The sequence below is a fragment of the Narcine bancroftii genome, chromosome 9 (genome assembly GCF_036971445.1).
Source record: "Narcine bancroftii isolate sNarBan1 chromosome 9, sNarBan1.hap1, whole genome shotgun sequence".
In the NCBI taxonomy this organism is placed as follows: domain Eukaryota; kingdom Metazoa; phylum Chordata; class Chondrichthyes; order Torpediniformes; family Narcinidae; genus Narcine; species Narcine bancroftii.
This window is the reverse complement of record NC_091477.1, coordinates 265496-285840: the sequence shown is the minus strand read 5'-3', so window position 1 is coordinate 285840 and position 20345 is coordinate 265496. Positions and strand designations below refer to the sequence as shown.

Below are 20345 nucleotides of genomic sequence, written 5' to 3'. Positions count from 1 at the left end.
ACGAGCCTGCAGCAGACATGGACATACCCCTCCATAAATCTTCGTCCGTGAAGCCAAGCCAAAGAAGAAAAAGAAGACATAAAGGACACTGTTTGATTCGCTAAGTTTCTCCAGCATTTTGTGCTTTTATTATTATAGAGCTGCTGAGAAAGAGTGTGGCAGTATTTGGGAATTGTTAAAAAACTGTGGGATGGGAGAGAGACAATGGGATTAGTTTAAGGATTGACACAGGCCTGTGGAAAGTGGCATTGAGATTGATGTGCCAGGGCAGAGTTTAAACTCTCAATGGAGTGCAGAGACTAGTGGCAAACTGCAAAGATCACTGCTAGTCCTTTTGTGTTTAGTTATCTATATAATGGACGTGGTTTACATGATTAGTAAATTTGCAAGTGACACCAAAATTGGTAAGGGATGATATTTTAGAGATGAATAAATAAGGGCATGGATAAAGGAAAGCTCAGTTACTTTGCCAGGGTAGATGACTTTAGAACTGGAGGACATGGGTTTAAGGTGATAGAAAGATAACAAGCTACCAGTTGAAGCCATAGAAACGTACAAGTTTTTGACATTCACAAGATGTGGCTAGGAAGGGTTTCGATGAATATGGGCCAAATGGGACCAGTCTAGAATACCAACGGTTGGCATAGACAAGATGGGCCAAAGGACCTGATCCATGCTATGTGGCTCTTGGCCTCTTGTTGCATCCACACCAAATACATCCTTCATTAAATAAGATCTAACTGTGTGCTGTACAGTGGGTGGCATCACATTAATAGTCTGTATAGCTACTGTAAAACCTGCTTTAATTACACTGTACTATAATATCAACTTTATAGTTACAAAACAAGCAACACAGCTCTCTGAACATTATTAAATAACAAACAATTTAATAATACAACAGACAAGTGTGTGAGGTGTTGCCAAGGTACAACATACACAGTCAACCACAGGAGTGCAGTAAAACTGAAGGATCTGGGAATACAGATACATAAATCCCTGAAAGTAGCATCACAGATAGGGTTGTAAAGATAGATTTTGCCACATTGGACTTCATAAATCAAAGGAATGAGTATAAGAGTTGGAAGGTGAGACCTCACTTGGGAGTATTGTGAGCAGTTTTGGGTTCCTCATTTAAGAACAGATGACATTAAAAGAAGTTCAGAGGAGAGTCACAAGAATATTTCAGAAATGAAAGAGTTATCGTACGAGGAGCTTTTGACGGTTCTTAGCCTGTACTCGTTGGAATTTATGAGAATGAGGGGAATTGAAATATTTTGAATGTTGAAAGGCATGGTAACAGGCCCTTTCAGCCCAGGAGCCCGTGACACCCAATTACACCCAACTGAACTACACCCCTGGCATTTTTTTTAAAAGTAGGAAGAGACTGGAGCGCCAAGAGGAATCCCATTCAAACAGGGGAAAATGTACGAAATCCTTACAGACAACGTTGGATTCGAGCGCTGGTCACTGGTGCTGTGCTAACCACTACACTATCATGTCACCCTTAAAGTTGCAAAAAAGTTGGTTCCCATGGCTGGAGAGTCCAGGACAAGAGAGCAGAACTTCAAGATTGAAGGGCAACCACTTAGAAAGAGAAGCGGAAGAATGTCTTTAGTCAGAGGGTGGTGAATCTGTGGAATTTGCTGCCATAGTCAGTTGTGGAGACCAGGTCATTGGGTGTATTTAAGGGAGATGTGGAGAAGACTGGGGCAGTGGGTCTGAGTGGGGAAATGGATCACCTCATAATTGGGTGGTGGGGTAGACACGATGTCTGAATGGCTTATGACTGCACCTATGTATTAAGGTGCAAGACAATAGTGAGACCACATTTGGTGCATTGTGTGTGGTTTGGTCACCAAACTATAGTAAAGAATGTGCAGAGAAGATTTAATAGTATGTTGCTGGGACTTCAGGAACTGAGTTATAGGGAAACGTCAAACAGGTTAGGACTTTATTCCTTGGAACATAAAAGAATGAACAACAATTCATGCAATCTGGACATGTGAGAGAGTAGAAAAATTTTGGGATGATCTCAATCAGATATTAAATAAAATAACAGAAAACAATATACCAAAGAATCCAGAGATCTTTCTCCTAAGTAACATAAAAAATAAAGAATTTGGAATTGACTTGGAGGATGCACAAAAAAGATTTGTTAAGATAGCCCTAGCCGTAGCAAAAAAATGTATTATGTCAACCTGGAAATTGGAAGATAATTTGAAAATACAACAATGGTATATAGAAATGAATAAATGTATTCCATTAGAAAAAATAACATATAGTTTAAGAAATAATATTGAAATATTCGAACAAGTATGAGAGCCTTACATTAAATACAATAGCGAAAACCTACCGGGAACAAACATTACCTAAGTTGATGGAAGGAGAAGAGAAGAAAAGAATGGACTCAGTAGAATTTCTGGTGTATTTTTGTTGAATGACAACATTGTCTGACTGGCTTAATGCAACCTAGATTGTATACCTAAAATGGATGAGAGGGGGGGGTGGGGGGGTGGCTTGGGAGGAGGGAGGTGGGGGGGGGGGGAGAAAAAGTCACTGTATATGTGTGAAAAAGAAAAAGTGTATATCATGGCTAACGTGATTTATAGTGTGAAAAATAAAAAATTTTAAAAAAAAGAACATAAAAGAATGAGGGGAGATTTGATAGTAGTATACAAAATTATGAGGGGGATGGACAGAATAAATATAGATAGGCTTTTTTTTTACTGAGGGTAGGTGAGATACAAACCAGAGGACATGAGTTTAGGGTGAAAGGAGAGAATTTTACAGGGAATTTCTTCACATAGAGAGTGGTGTTAGTATGGAGTGAGCTGCCAGCTGAAGCGGTGAATGTGGGCTCAATTTTAACATTTAAGAAAAATTTGGACAGGTACATGGATGGGAGGGGTATGGAGGGATATGGACTGGGTGCAGGTCAGTGGGTGGGTCTAAACTGAATCATTGGTACAGACAAGAAGGGCCGAAAGGCCTGTCTTCTGTGCTGTAATCTTCTATGGTTTTAATATACCTCTTTTTTTTTTGTTACTCTTGACAAAGTGTATAACCACATATTTCTCATTCTATTTCATCTGCCATCTTTTTTGCTCATTTAATTTGCTTATTATATATCGTCAATTGTATAAATTACAAATACTTGTGCCCCGGGCACTGATCCCCAAGAATCCCAGCACAATCAACTGGTCAAAGCTACAAACTTGGCAAGATCTTGTTTGTTCATTCTTCTCTCAACACCTTATTCCTGCCTCAGTCTCATGACCTTTTATGTGTAATAATTTACTGTTTCAAATAAATAGTGTAAACTTGGAGACTATGAACGCATCTTCCTGCTGCTCTCATTTTATCCTCCTCGACAATAATGGAATTTTTTTCCCGTCTCACAAGCCCCCATTTTTGACTTCACCATCATTATACCTTGCTGCAGAATTCCTCCTGCTTTCGATCCAATTACATAATTCGAGTCATGTTGTGTAGCACTGAAACACCTCCTTTGGTCCTTTGCCTCCATTCTTCACATTCATGTCTAATTATTCACCAGTTAATGGACAAACACTGACAGCAATACCTTATTATTGACGATTTCACCTGGTGTGGGCCAGTTTGTGGTGTCACCAAAATCGCTAACCTGCAACAGAAAACACTCTGCATCAAATTTTGCAAAGAGAGTAAGTTAATTTCTACAACAAATAAAACTGGCCTATAAATTTTGCTAAGTTAACTATCAAATTAAACATTTTGCAGAACCCCCCTGAAGAAATCCTAAACTTGTTTGGATTTGGGTAAGCATCAGGACAAAGTCAACCTGACCTGAGATGTATTGTCACAAAGCACAAGAACTATTGAGTTACCAGACAGTACTTCACACTGAAACTTCTGTAAATGCTTTACAGAATCAATGTACAGCACAGGAGCTCTTGAATCCAACACCAGGCCAGGAAGGACTAGGATCACCACGAGCATCAATGCTTCTTGCACTTCTTCCCAGTCTCCAACCCCTGACCAAAAGGTGGACAAGGAATTCTCTGTCTCGCAACAGCACCCTCAGAGGGTCATACTCTTGACTCACTCTCTCAGGGCCCTCTTAAGAAAGCCATAATAATTTCAGGCCTGTCTGAGACCACTCTCCACCTCTTGCCTCAAGGCCCAAATCTGCATCCTTGACCATGTAGTAGGCTATGTATTACAACCCCCAATCTACCATCCAATCCTGGGAACCTAATCACCCACAACCCCATCACAGGCATCTTATCAACCGCAGAAAGTTTCTCACATACACCCACACATGTCCCTTTGTCCCCAACCTATTCCAAAACCTTCACGAACTAGATCAAGGTTTCTGCACTCACAACCCAAAATGACTTTGAGATGGCTGCAAGTTGCTCTGAGAAGATAAAATGATTGTGATACCAAGGTACACAAATCAACTTGCAGAGGGAATAAATGTGTGGAACCTCAATATGCAATTCAATAACTTATCCCTTCAACTTATAAACTGGTGAACAAGTCAATCATTCACAATAGTTTAAACATCTTCAAATCCATCAACGGGGAAATTAAAACTCTTTGCAAATATAAAGCAAGAGTGTGAAGGTGAACAACAAACTAGTCTCACGAGCAGGCCAAGCACCCTACCTCAACAGCCCACCCAAAGTAACCTGAATCAAACCACCCAAGCTAACTGTAAAATGCAAATGATACAACTGCCCAGTGTATCTAGCAACTTGAAAACTACAGGGTTTATTTTAGCTCCACAGGAATTCAGTGATGATAAGTTAGTGAGGCAGAAGATAGTAAACAATATAATTTAATATATAAGCAGAATGGCTTGTTAAAGCAGTAATGGATAAATTTAGCTTTCCAACAGGAGAGCTGTGAGAAGCTGTAGCCTGAATTCATTACACTTGGTAACTAGGCAACTTCAAGTACCAGCATCAGCAGGTAGAGATGTAAAACTAGGAGTGCAAACATTATGTCCTTTTGGACAACCTTCCCAAAAACCTAAGTTCACATTTTGTGGTTAAAATGCATAAATTCCTTGCCTTGACACTCAGATTTGGTCAGCGACAACATCACGGCACGAGACGGCTCTGCACTGTACATCGCACAGCCAATTCTTCAGCCAAGTTCCCTCTGTGCATAAAGGAATTTAAGAGCTTAAGTAGCTGCCTTCCAGTTTTTGAAATAATCCACTTTAATTTGCCCACATTGATTGCCAGGGAAAGGACTGGTCCAGTGGAGGAGTTAACTGTACATTGACAAATGTCCAAGTATATTTACTAGAGAAACACCTACCCTTCATGCTACATGTCTGAGCCTGAACTCCACAGGAGTCCACAGATGGGTGGATTCTTCTCACTCAACAGAAAGTTGCTTTTAAATAATGCTTCTAAAGGCAAAGAAATTAATATTGCTTTACCAAGGCAAGCTGCCATACAGAGACATGGAAAACCTCGCTAGTAAAAAGAATGACAAGTGTTAAAGAGAAAAATAAATGGGATGTAGGAAGAAAGATGGAGAGAGTTTTCCATGACAAGCTGAAAGTAGTGAACTAAAGGAATATAAAATTAATAAATTCAATAAGATAATCTCTTATTCATCCAGCACACAATGAACATTGGCACAACCTGCTCAACTTTTCTGCAATCCTTTCATTCCAGAAATCAACTTGGTAAACCTTCATCCATTTGCTTTTCCTGATTACTTACTGTACTTGCTGTTGCCCAAGGTGCCCATATTCTTTTGCATTCAGTCCATTTAACTATTTTCTTTAATTTCTTTCTCCAAACCAGGTGACATTCCATCCTCTATTAACATCTTGCCCTCTCATTTACACAATATTTATCCCTTTATTAGGTCTTTGTGTCCTCTCAATGTGTCAACCTGCCTATTTTTGTATCAACTGCAAATATGGTGTCAGCACACTTGGGTTACGGAAGTTCATCCTGCAAGAGGCAAGGAGAGATTTACAAGAAGAGGAATTTAATTTTGACCCTGAAACAGCACATGTTGCAGGCATGGACAAAAGAGTAGCAAAAAAATGTCAAATGGTTCCTTGAGTTGTTCTGCCATTCAATAAGATCATGGTTAATCCTCATTCGGTTATTTTGTCTGCAGTTTCAGAAATTGTCCAAAGAAAGTCACAGACTCAAAAGATATCCAGTGCAGAAAAAGGTCTTATGGCCTAACTTGTCCATGTTGATCAAGCTAGTTCCATTGGACTACATTTGGCCCATATCCTTCCAAACGTTTCTTGTCCATGTATTTGTCCAAATGTCTTTTCAAAATTACAACCTGTCCCTGCTTCTTCCAGTTTCTCTGGTAGCTCATTCTATATACCCACTACTCGGTGTGTGAAGAAGGTGACCTTGAAATGATTTTTAAATCTTTCCCCCATCACCTGATATCTCTGCTCTCTAAACTCTACTACCCTCATGATTTTATAATCCTCAATAAGATCCCCCCCCCACCCCCATGTTAACAACTTTCTCATTGTCTTTAACATAGATGACAACCACCAGTGGACTCAACACAGATCCCTGTGGCATACCTCTGGTCAAAGGCCTCCAATCTGAGAACAAAACCCTCTGTAATGCTACTAGATCAAATAGTGTTTGTCATCAATAGGAATGATTTGGATGGCAATTCAAGATTCAAAATTCCTTTACTGTTATGTAATTGCACAAAATTGCCTTCTGCTTGCCACAAGGCAAAGGATGTCATTCGTGTCACCCAGGGTCCCTAATAGTACGAGAGAAAGAGAAGCAAAAGAGAGTCACTGAGTGTCTGTGGATTCACTGCCAGCACACTCCTGCAGCCTCTGCAGCTGCAGGTTCCTGTTCGATCCATCGGGAACCAGAGCTCTAGATCTAAACCTCCGATTTGATCAAGAAGCCTTCAGCACCCGACTCTTCAGGAGCCCTTCTTGCCCTCAGCACCTTCTCAGCTCTGATACCTGATTCCCGTGAGTCAGTCTCCAGCAGCCTGCACAGTTCCCCCGACTGAGTGGGTCCCTCAGCCACTGTTCCGCTGCCATGGTCACCATCCTATAGGGTAATCTCCTCCGTTTCTCCTTCCGAACAGGAGGTGATCTCCCCGTTTTTGGTGTTCTGCACCGGTCCGCTGTTCCCGAGTCTGCAACCCAGCCCTCTTTAGAGATAAAAACTATATACAATGTTATGATCTCAGCAAAGCCCCACACAATTGCAGAAAGATTTCCTTGCAAGGTCCAGATACTATTTACCTTCTTGAATACTCAATACAGCCCATATGATGACTCCACCTTAAACCTAAGATCATACTAATTTCTTGATCTTCAAAATTATTCAGGTTTTCTGTTCTTTTTAATGGAGTGAATTATATCACATTTTCAAACATGCCAGTATTAATCTATTGACATTCTTTTCTCAGATAATAGGGCAGGAGTGGAGGAAGTTAAGAGGGGACACGATTCATGTGTATAAAATTACAAGGGGTTTTCATAGGGTAGACGGCAGGAAATATTTTCCCTGTACTAGTGGTGGATAAAACTAGACAACAGATATTTTGGGTCAGGGAGATTTGGAGGGCCACAGAGGGTTAACTTTCTCACTCAGTGATTGGTGAGTTTTTGTAATGTACTGCCTGAGAGAGTGGCGGATGTAGAGAAGCCAATAGCATTTAAGTATCTAGATAAGTATTTGAATTGGAGAGACTTGGGTGCTCGAAAATAGGATTAATATTGGTGGGTAAAACACACAAGTCTGCAGATGGTGTGAAGTAGTAAAAATGCAATAAATGCCGGAGAAATTTGCAGAAGGTTGCTAATATATTTTTACCTCCTATGCATGCTGCGAGACTGGCTGAGTTCCTCCAGCATTCACTTAATAGAAAAGGGTGCCCACTAGTTAGCATGGACATGGTGGGCTGAATGGCCTGATTCCATGCTGTGCATATCGACAACTAAACTTCCAAAGTAACCTTCTTATTACATATTTTTGCATTTCTTTGGCAAATATCAGATTTGACTGCTCTGGCTTCTTGCATAACTATTATACTTGCTGTCTTCCAAATCTTTCTAAATTGTGCTTGTGCTGTGTTTGTATTGTATATAGATATGGTTTTGGGAGATAAATAGTGGCAAGTTTTTTTAGTGTAGATCACATACAAACACTTTAAAACAGATCTTTTTTAAAATACTGGAGGTCTGCTTATGCTCGACATGTTGGCCCCAGAGCCTTTGCAAAAGCTTTGGAGAGTGTCCAAGAGACTTCAATAATGGATTGTTGTTTACAAAAAAGCAATAGATGAATGAAGTTGGAGCCGCAGGCTGTCTGGAGTGGAACTTTCTGTTCTAAGAGAGTCTTGTGGTTTTGCAAGCAGAGAGAGTAAAACAGGTTTTCTGAATGAGAGAGACAGAGACAGAATTCAGTTCTGCAGTTTTACAGTCAGCAGCAACAGCTGGGACTGGAACAGGACAAGCTGGCAAGCTTGTGGAAAACCCCATCTGGAAGACGGGTTGCGAGTGCCTGGTTCAGCCTGGCCAAAGCCCTTGTGGTTCATGCAAGAGGAGAGGACTGGCTGCCTAATGTTTCACTTGAAATAACTCTGTGGTGACCTGAAAGAAAGAGGTCATCATCTGGAGAACTCTGAGGGGGCAGTGTTCTTTAGCAAGACACTGAAGTGGGTGATTAAAAAAGAATCAGTTGTGGGTGTCCAGCAAACAACAAATCTCTCTCTGAAAACCGACAAGAACCTTCCTGAGCGGCAACCATTTACCTTTCAAGCACCAAAGCCTGGTGAACTTTAGAAATGTTAAATTCTGTGCATAGCATAAGAATTGCCTGCAACCAGTGAACTTGGAGGAATGGGAAGTGAGATTGGACTGTGAACCAAAGAATTGTTCTGAAGTTACCCACACATTGCATACATGGGTGCTTAGAATTAGAAGGGGGTTAAGTTTGGTTTGTTAAGTCAAAAGTGATAAGTTAAAGTGTGATTCTGTTTTCATGCGCAAAGATAATTAAAAGCAACTTTTGTTTAAGTAACCATTTGTCTTGGTGAATATCTATTGCTGCTGCGTTTTGTGGTCCTCTGGACTTGTAACATTTTTGGGGCTCGTCCGTTCAGATTGAAAATTGGAGTTTTTGTGATTTATTAGTTAATTTGGTTTTTTTTTTCAAGTTAATTTAAAGTTTGTGTCTGGAAAAACAGCAGCAATGGAGGTTGATACATTTTTGTCACAACCATCACCTGCAGAACTGAAGAGCAAGAGAAAAGAGGAACTGATGACTATTTCTAAGGCATTAAAACTGACTGAAGTTAAGCATTGGATGAGGAAAGTACAAATACAGAGGATTATAGTGAAATCTATAGGTGAGGGAAGATTTGTTCAGAAAGACTTGGAAAATTTTCCGGAGGATAGATCTGTTGAATTGCAAATGGAATTGGAGAAATTGAGGGTGGAAGAAGAAAGAGAGAAACGGAACTTGGAGTTGCAGAGACAACAACATGAGGCTTAGAAACAGAGACAATATGAGGCAGACCAAGCTGAAAAACGGAGGATGTATGAGACAGAGGAAGTTGAAAAACAAAGTAAGTAAAAGATTGAAAGGGACAGACGGTTTCAATTAGCAAAGTTAAAAATTGAGATGGAGAGAAGTAAGAGAATTGAGGCTGTAACTCCTGGGGAGAGGTTTTTGGCTAGTAGAGAGATAAATCTAGTTCCTCCTTTTGATGAGGGAGATACATATTTTCAGCTTTTTGAAAAGGTGGCTGAGAGCTCAAGATGGCCCAAAGAAAAATGGCCTCTTATGCTCCAAAGTGTATTGAAAGGAAAAGTCCAAATGGCATACTGTAGTTTGACTACAGAGCAAATGGTAAATTATGATACTGTCAAACAAGCAGTATTGAAAGTTTATGAGTTGGTTCCATAAGCATATAGACAAAAATTTAGGAGTTTGATGAAGACATGGAATCAATCTTATATGGATTTTGCTCTGAAGAAATCTGTACATTTTGACTGTTGGTGCACCTCAAAACGAATGAATAATGATTTTGACAGATTGAGAGAATTGATATTAATTGAGGAAATTAAAAGGTGTTCCAAATGAGATTAAATTATACCTTGATGAGAGATGTGGGGACGTGGCTGCAAACAGCTAGATTAGCGGACGAATTTGCCCTAATTCACAAAAATACAATACAAAGCATTTTCAGAGAGCAAATGTGGAACAGATTAGTAAGCCTGAAATTAAGTCTGGGAAGAATGTTAAGAGAGAAGATGAAGGTAAGGTGGGAAAGGACAGAATTTCTGGATTTGCATGTCATTTTTGTAAGAATCTTGGTCACGTGATTACAAATTGTCTTGTGTTGAAAAAGAGATGAGAAAAGGAGGTTTTACTAGAAGCATGTATTCAAACAGTTGAATTTAAGGAGAGCAGATGTGTCAAACCTGGTAAGGGTGTCATGGATGTTTTCAAATCTTTTGTGTCAAAGGACTTGGATTTCAGTAAAGGAGGGAGAATCACAGGTTCCATTTAAAATTCTTAGAAATACTGGGGCTGCTCAGTCATTGTGGTTGGAAAATGTTTTAACTCTTGATCAGAAGACTGACAGAGGGAAAACAACTTTTATTAAAGGTGTTGGAGGTGAGGTAGAGCCAATATCTCTTCACAACATAGTGCTGAATTCAGAATTAGTTAAAGGACCTGTTGTAGTAGGAGTAATTTCAAAGTTACCCATGCAGGGTGTCTCAATTTTTATTAGGGAATGATTTGGCAGAGGATAAAGTTGGGTCAGTTTTGAGATTAACAAATCGGCCTAGTAAGGATGAAGTTGAAGAGGAATGTGAGATATATCCTGCATGTGCTGTTACAAGGTCTTTGTCGAAGAAAATGATGAGAGCTGAGGAAGATCCAGTTGATAGAGACTTGTCCAGTGCTTCTGAAAGTTAAAATGTGATTCTGTTTTCATGTTTAAAGATAATTAAAAGCAACTTTTGTTTAAGTAACCATTTGTCTTGGTGAATATGTATTACTGCTGGGTTTTGGGGTCCTCTGGGCTCATAACACTGGAAGCAAATGGATTTTGCCAGGCTATGCCCACATTGCATCTTCCCCCAATAGCCTTGTCCCTTTGCTAATTATCTAATGTACCGTGTCTGCCTGTCCCGCATCGGACTTGTCAGCCACAAACGAGCCTGCAGCTGACGTGGACATTTTACCCCCTCCATAAATCTTTGTCCGCGAAGCCAAGCCAAAGAAGAATGTACCATAAACATATTCAAATGCTTTCATCATTTGAGAACACTCAATACTCAGGGACAAAAAAAAAATCATCTTATCTGTGTTGTAATCAGGCAATCTAGATGAATCTCTGATATATCTCCAAGATTAAATATTCATTCCAGATTGATCTTGTCAAGACCTCTCACTATCTTGTTTCAGTCAAGTTCCCATTCTTTTAATCTATTTCTGATTTAACTGATTTTATTGAAACACTAACCATAGGAATAGACAAACATTTTGTAACAAAGTGCAGCAGGTATTGATGATCACCAACCGTCTGACATGGCAGACTACAATTCAAATCCTTAGATCTCATTGTCCTGATAATGAAGAGACTACAACTACATAAAATTCATATCAGGTTGTAAGTTTTATAGTACTTTCTCCAATATAGCAGATCCATCCATGCCCAACGTGAACAAACATCAAGACATCATACCCATAGTAAGGCACCATTGGGGCTCAGAAGGCAAGGGTAAAGGAGGAGAGGATTAAAAATGAACAGGGATAGCAATATTGAACAGGAGTCTGTGCAGTTGCAAGAACACTGGAGGCGAATCCCTGGACACAAAATCTCTCTGAAGGGACACTCTTGTGCTTCCGTTCTTTTATTGTTAGGGGGACATGTCTGCTCATGGCAGACAAAAGTTAAAGAATATCAGGCATATTACATTTTTATGTATTATTACACAACAATAAAAGGAACCTTGTCCTTTATCTTGATATTGGCTGTGGAAACAATTGCACTGGTGGATCAAGGGAGCGGTAAGATACTGTCAACATTTCAGTAAAAAAATGGCATGGAGAAAATTGATGAGGAGCAAATATGAAAAATGGAGGGACAAGAGAATGCATTCATTTTGTATTCTTTGCAGGCTCAGCCAGCTTTTAATCGTCCATTTATAATTTCCCTTGAGAAGGAAGTGAACTGTCTTCTTGAACCATTGCCACTAGTTCTCAAAAGCCTAATAGCTTGAATACGCCTGAGATTGACCTCAGAAGCTAAGTAGGCTAAGTGGTCAGTACTTGGAGGGGAGACTGTCTAGGAACACCAGGTACTGTAGGTTTCTGTGAGGGGCGCTGGACAAAGTGGCAACTCTCTGCTTTACAGTACACAAAAGATAAAGAATTTCATGCCTGTTACATTCTAAATGTAGTATTACGTGACAATAATGGAACCTTTACCTAAAATTTCCATGTTTTATTTTTATTGCACTTCTTACACAAAGGAGCAACATTGGCTATTCTCCAATGTTCTTGTACCTCATCCATTGCAAAATATATAAAGGTCTCTTTCAAGGGTCCAGCAATCTCCTCCCTCCCTCAGGAAATGGGATAGATTCAATCAGGACCTGAAGACATCCGCCTTAATGTTTATCAAGACATTCAACACTAGTTAACATTGATCTGCCCTAGAACATCTACATACACCTCCTGATCTCATATTTTTCCTTCTCTTTTGTGAACGATGATGCTCAGTACAGTACTCATTAAAGTCTTCTTCTCTTTTTTCATTTCCTCTGGCTCCTCTCCTTTCTCCTTGAGCGGCCTATTCCTTTCTTACCTGCAGTCTTGCTCCTAATAGCTTAACTTCCAAGATCAGACAATCAGGCATATTCAGGCTATTCTGTGAACTAGGCAGGTGAACCTTAATCAGTGGCAATAGTTCAAGAAGGCAGCTTTTCATGGGAAATTAGAGGAGGACGATTAAAACCTGGCTGAGCCTGCGAAGAACACAAAATGAATGCAAAGTAGTCTCTCCATTTCTCCCATTTGTTCCTTACCAATTTTATTTCCATCCATTACTATCTTTGAAATGACTAATTCCTAGGATGGTGAACTGGTCAAATGAAAAGTGGTTATGTGGATAAGCATGTACTCTCAACTGCCAAAGAATGAGAGGTGATTTCCATGAAACATACAAGTTCTTACAGAGCATGACAAGGTAGATGGAGTTCCTGAAACTGAGGTATTTCAAACCAAGATCACAGTCTTAAAGGGTCAACATACAGGGGTGAGATGAAAAAAAATCTTCATTGAAAAGAGAGTGAATATTTTAAATTCTCCACCTAAAAATACATGCAGGCTCAGTTGCTGAGAATATTCAAGACAAAGATTTGACATTTAGGGGAAATTAATGGAAGTGCTGAGATAAAAGACAGATCATGATCTTATTGGTACAAGTGCTTTCACTAAAGAGCTGGTGCTGAGCTAGCAGATAGGCCAAGGGGAGATAAATCCTGTGGAATGTCAAAGTTATAGTATAGACATTTATGATATTTTACCAAAATTCTCTAGACTCTTGGCAGATCCAGAGGAAGACTGCAAATGTCATATAACTGTTTAAAAAAGGATGCAGGCAAAAGGCAGGGAACTATAGGCTAGTTATCTTAATGTCTATGGTCAGGAAAATGCTTGAAGATATCATTGAGGAAGAAATAATGACACATTTGGATAGAAAAAGTTCCATCCAGCAAAAGCAGCATTGTTTCAGGAAGGGCAAGTCCTGTTTGACAAACTTAGTGGAGATATAATGAGCACAGTGGATAGAGGGGATATTGAAAATTTGAATTTACAGAAAGCGTTCGTTAAAGACATCCGTAAGATACAGCAATTGGGGATACAGCAATTTGCAAGGATACAGGTGGGATAAATGGGTGCTTCTCTGGTTAGCAACCATTGGTGAGCAGAATGCTACAAGAGACGGTGCTGGGCCCACAACTGTTCCAAGTTTTTTTTTGTCATGTAAACAAATTCATAAAATTTATCAAATTTGCTTTCCATAAAGACAACATATATTAACGATTTGGAACTTGGGACCGAGTGTAGCATATCAAAGTTTGCTGAAGATATTAAATTCAGTGGAATAGCAAACTGTGCAAAGGATGTCGAGGGATCATGTTGCAACTCTACAAATCTCTGGTGAGACTGAGTATTGTGTTCAGTTCTGGTCACCTCATTATAGGAAGGATGTGGAAGGTATGGAAAGGGTAGAGAGATTTACCAGGATGTTGCCTGGATTGGAAAATAAGTCTCAAAGACAAGGTTAGCAGTGCTGGGACTTTTTTCTCTTTGCAGCATAGATAAATGAAATGGATGGAAATAAAATTGGTAATGAAGGTCTACAAGATTATGAGAGGCATAGTCAGGCAGCACCCATTTCCCAGGGCAGGAAATAGTGATCACTAGAGGACATGTGTACAAAGTGAAGGGAGGGAAGTTTAGGGGATATCATGGTATGTTTTTTTTTACACAGAGAGTTGTGAGTGCCTGGAATACCTTGCTATGGATGGTGGTGGAGACTCTTAGACAGGCACATGGATGGAAGAAAAAAGGAGGGTTATGGGGTAGGGAAGGTTTAGTACTTTTAAAAAAATGGGTCAGCACAACGAGTGCCGAAGGGCCTGTACTGTGCTGGAGTGTTCTATGATACAGAAATTCTGCATAAGTGTATAGATAATCAAATGACTGGTAAAGGTCTAGCAGATAGAGTACAATGTTCATAGTGTGAGATCATCCACTTTGGAAGGAAAAAAATAGATCAGTTTATTGAAATGATGAAAGGGACTTGGAAGTTCTTGTGCATTAACTGTAAAAGATTGGTTTGCAGGTGCAATAGGTTATCAAGAAGGCTACAAAGGTTGAACTTAAGAGTCAAGAAGTTCTGCTACATCTGTACAGGGTAATGGTAGGGCCTCACCTGGAGTTCTGCATACAGTTCTGGTCTCCTTACTTTGGAAAGTATATAGTTCTATATGTCTTCAGAAGCGGACAGAGGAGGTACACCTGGTTGATTCCAGTGGCAAGCCTACGAGGAAAAATTGAGTTGCCTGGAACTGTACTCGATTGAAATAAACATGAGAAAGGATCTTATGGAAACTGCATTTATGAAAGGAATAGATAAGATAGAAGCAGTTGAGGTGCTTCCATTGGCAGGTGAGACTGGAAATAGGTGACAGCCTCAAGATTTTTTTTTAAGTAAAAATATACTTTATTCACATTAAATTATTTACAAAAAAGAAAACTGTTCAAAGTCTTTGTACACCATAATGTCAGTCTCATCTATACATTTTTATCGCTATTCAATTGTTATATTTATTCACTAAATACACCATTACAACCACTGTGGACCCTTGACGTTTCTCCCCCTCTGTTGGTTTTTTTTTTAAACTATAAATTTTGAAAGGAAATTTATTGACTTTTTTCTTCAGACAAATGATAAGAAAACATTATCTAGAGGTCCAACACCTAACCATGCAAGAGGGAAGAAATCTTCAATTGCTTAAAATCTGGCAAGTTACAATGCACTGAGAAAAGAAAGCATTTCACTTATTGCATTAGATGAGAGGCAATGCTTTTAAAAAAATATATACATATACAAATATTCGTAACACCTTTACGCTAATGAGACTTTCGTCTCCTCAAATAGTTACATTTGAACAGGATCAGATCAGTGTATTAAAGGTAGAAAATTGGCCCTCAAAACTACAGTTGTAAATTTTTTAATAGTTTCATGCTACATTCATAAATAGACGAATCAAATCTGTGCATAGTCTTTCGAAGGACAGAGTTTCCGAGGCGAACTAAAATGAACATGTGTGACAGCCTTAAGATTCAGGGAAGTTAATTTATCCAGGAGAGTAGTGCAATTCAGAATCTGAATTTATTGACAGGAACAAGTCATGAAATTGGGTGTTTGCAGCAGCGTCCAAGTGTAAACATTCCTATTATAAACCATCTTACGACATTACTTTAAAAAATAAATTACTATAAGAGGGCACGAAAAGTAAGGCCGTCGCTTTGGTTCATTGATTATTCAGGAACCTGTTGGCAGAGGGGAAGAAGCTGTCCTTGTGCTACTGTGTGCTCATCGTTAGGCTCCTGGACCTTTTCCCTGATGGTAGTAGAGTGAAGAGGGAGTGGCCTGGGTGGTGAGGGTCTTTGAGGATAGAGGCTGTTTTTTTAAGACACTGCCTCATGTAGATGTCCTTGTAGGAGTGAAGTCTGGTGCCTGTGATGTCACAGGCTGAGTTAACAACTCTGAAATTTATTCTTGTCCTGAGAGTTGGCGCCTTCATAGCAACCAGTGATGCAACCAGACAGAATGCTATCACTTGTAGAAGTTTGAGAGTCTTCAGTGAAATACCGAACTGCGTCAGACACTTCACAAAGTATAGCCACTGGCGAGCCTTCTTTGACAGATCCTTGGAGATGTTGACACCCAGGAATTTAAAGTTCTTGACCCTCTCCACTACTGAGCCCTTGATGAGGACTGGGTTGTGTTCCCCTAACTTCCTCCTGAAATCCACCATCATCTCCTTGGTTTTGCTGATGTTGAGTGCAAGGTTGCTGTTGTTACACCATTCAACGAACTGATCTACTTCTACCTCCCTCCTGTTCGCTTCCTCATTGCCATTTGTGATTTTGCAAACAACAGTGGTGTCATCGGCAAACTTGTAGATGGCCTTGGAATTGTGCCTGGCCACATAGTCGTGGGTGTATAATGTGTGGAGCAGTGGGTAAGCATACATCCTTGGAGTGCACCTGTGTTGATAATCAGTGAGGAAACGTTGTTTTCAGTTCGTACTGTCTGTGGTCTTCCAATGAGGAAGTCATGATCTAGTTGCAGAGCGGAGTACAGAGGCCTAGAGTTTGTAGCTTCTTGACCAGCACTGAAAGAATAATGGTATTGAAGGCCAAGCATTAGTCTATGAAGAGCAGCCATGTGTATGAATTGCTGTTTTCAAGGTGATCCAGAGCTGAGTCAAGAGCCAGTGATATTGCATCTGCTGTGATTCGATTGTGACAATAGGCAAATTGCAGTGGGTCTAGATCTTTACTTAGCTGTGTGTTAATTCTGGCCATGACCATCCTCTCGAAGCATTTCATCACATAAGAAGTTAGTGCAACTGGGCAGTAGTTATTGAGGCAGTCCATGATACTCTTCTTGGGTACCAATAGGATTGATATCCTTTTGAAGCTGATGGGAACCTCTGGCTGCCACAATGACAGGTTGCAAATGTCCATGAACACTCTGGCTAGTTGGTTGTACAATTCTCTGCAAAGGAAGGAGTAGAAGCTGCCCCGTGAAAAATATTTAAGATAGGTTTTTGAATAGTAGGGGAATGAAGGTTCATTGGGAAAATACAATAACCACTGTCAAATCAATTATAAGCTTATTGAATGGACACCTCATATTTCTTTGGTTCTGATGAACGGTGAAACAGATGAGTTGGGCTGGATGGTCGACCTACTATTTATGTTCTGATATGAAAATGCAAGGATGAAAGAAGAGGGCGCACAAAATCAGTGAACTGGTGCGGACTCGAAAGGCCAACATGGCCTGTTTCCGCTCCGTAAATGGTTATATGGTTAAATGTGAAGTATTACACTCTGGTAGAAAGAATGAGGGATGTGCAAGTTCTTTCTTTGGCTTGGCTTCGCGGACGAAGATTTATGGAGGGGTAATGTCCACGTCAGCTGCAGGCTCGTTTGTGGCTGACAAGTCCGATGCGGGACAGGCAGACACGGTTGCAGCGGTTGCAGGGGAAAATTGGTGGGTTGGGTGTTGGGTTTTTCCTCCTCTGTCTACCAGACACCCTGGCAAATTTCTACAGATGTGTGGTGAAAAGTGTGCTGACCGGCTGTATCACAGTCTGGAATGGGGACACCAATTCCCAAGCAAATACCCCTCCAAAGGATAGTGAACACAGCCCAGGATATCACCGGCAAAACCCTCCCCACTATCGAGAGCATCTACAAGGAACGCTGCTGTCAGAGAGCAGCAGCGATCATCACCCAGCACATGCTTTGTTATCATCTGGAAAGAGGTCGAGGTGCCACAAGACTCACACCACCAGGTTAGGGAACAGCTGCTCCCCCTCCACCATCAGACTCTTCAACAACAACCTCAATCAGGGACTCATTTAAGGACTTGTGCACTTTTTTGATTTTTTAAATTCTCTCTATATTGCAGTTTGTTTACATTTGTTATCTGTTTACAGTTCTTTATTTGTTTATATAGATATGCTGTGTATAGTTTTATTGTACTACCAATAAGTAACTTTGCCTTGCCCGCAGGAATAAGAACCTCAGGGTTGTATGTGATGGATAGGAATGTGGCAACACTGCTGCTGGTGCAGACCCACCGGGAGCAGAGATGCAGCACTCCCATGGGGTCCAGCCACCCAGATGACTGCCATCGGCTCTGCACAGGTTTGGAATGGCTCAGTGAGGGAGTCAACGGTGGTTTTATTTGAAATCCCATGACTGCAGGTCTGCTATCAGAATTCAGTGCCTATTAATCAGCAGGCCACAAGGGGTTTCAGACTCCAGGGAAGTGGAAGACTGGAGCAGGGCACCAGAGGATGGGAAGATCACACTCCGTCTAAGAATGAGACGTGGAGGAGACAACCTAAGAGTGACCAGTGAGGGGGTTCTGTGGCTGAGGGACCAGTCATGCGGCATGTTGCTGGCAACTCAAGGTGAGGAATCAGCGGGCTGCTGAAGATGGCCATCAGGAGACTCGCGCCAGGCCGCAGACTGCTTCAAACTGGCTGGAGAAGAAGCAAGGAGCTGCAGAGGGTTTCTGACCAAGTTAGTGGTTCAGATCTTGAGCTCAGGTTGCCAGTGGTTTGGACTGGACTCTGTGTAGCTACAGAAGCACTGGAGGCAAATCTACAGCCACTCAATGACTTTGGGAGGGCTCTCTTTTGCTTCTCTCTCTCTCTGACTGTGAGGCACATGGGCAATTTCTGCTGCCTTAGAAATGGCAGGGGAAACTGAGAGTGGTCTGTAAATCATAGTATCTTGGAGAAAGATTATAAAGGTAAACAAAAATCTGCAGATGCTGGGATCTAATGCAGTGCACAAAAGTGCTGGACGAATTGAGGTCACGCATTGATGGAAAACAAGAGAGCACGTTTCAAGCTCTTTTTTATTGTCAAGTACACAAATGCACAAAATGCATCAACTTTTATTTGCCTTAAATACAAAACACATCAACAATTAGAAAATGGATCTAAGTGTAGCAATAAAGTTTGCTGAAGATCCCAAATTTGGTGGAATAGCAAAATTCTGTAGAGACATACAGGTAGGTCAATGAGATCATCCACTTTGGAAGAAAAAAAATGATCAGATTATTGAAATGGTGAAATAAGATTTGGGAGTACTTGCACATGAATTGCAAAAGGTCAGTTGGCAGATGCAATGGGTTACCAAGAAGCCTACAGAGGCTTTAAGAGAAGGAAGTAATACTCCAACTGTACAGGAGTACTGTGCAGTTTTTCGGGTGGACCGAAAATCAGGCAGACACTTAAATAATAGGTTGGGGTGGGGGGTGGGGTTGTGGAAAAGAGGGAAAGGGAGAGGAGAAAGAAATGGACAAAAGTTGTGCAGTGAATGTGGTGTATATGGATTTTTATTAAGTTTTTGACATGGCGTGCTTGTTCAGAAAGTCACAGGGTCTATAGAACCCTGGCTACCTGAATTCAGAATTGACTTGTCAACAGAAGGAAAGCCAAGGAAGAGAGGAGATTTAATGGAGGTATACAAGATTATGAGAGGCATAGGGTGGCCAGTGAGCATCTTTTCCTGAATGTGACAATAGAAAACACCAGAGGATATCTGTTTAAAGTGAGTGAAGGGATGTTTTGGAGACAATTAAGAGGCACATGTTATTTTTACACATGAAGTGCTAGGTGCCTGGAATGCATTGCTGAGAATGGTGTGGGGGCTGGTACAAGACAGAGATGGATGTACAAATGGATGCAAGGAAGGGAAAGGTTAGTTTGTTGAATCAGTTTCAGTAGATTGGCATTAAATTGTGGGTCAAAGGAACTTTGCTGTAATGCTCTTTGCAGCTGAGAATGCTATCACATGGTTAAAATAACACAACTCTAGATAGAGCATCTTTAGGCACAACTGGGTATACCGTAATCATTGAGTGGAATGGAACTTGCACGCCACTTGTGATGCCTATCAGTGCTACTCCCATTTGCCTGCACTAGGCCGATTTATATCTATTCCTTTCCCATCTTTCCAACTATCTGTCCAAATGCCTTT

General features: G+C 40.6%; 1 protein-coding gene across 9 annotated transcripts in view; it reads right to left on the bottom strand.

Annotated features, from left to right (window-relative positions):
* Positions 1–20345, bottom strand: part of LOC138743093 (la-related protein 1-like) — a 180963-nt gene that overhangs the window by 103045 nt on the left and 57573 nt on the right. For 5 of the 9 annotated variants that reach the window (XM_069897907.1, XM_069897909.1, XM_069897911.1 and 2 more), the window contains one exon: positions 3584–3643. The exons of the other annotated variants lie outside the window; for them this stretch is intronic. In XM_069897907.1, coding sequence (XP_069754008.1) covers positions 3584–3643 — 60 coding nt within the window. The remainder of the gene's footprint in view (positions 1–3583; positions 3644–20345) is intronic. 9 annotated transcript variants of the gene reach the window in all.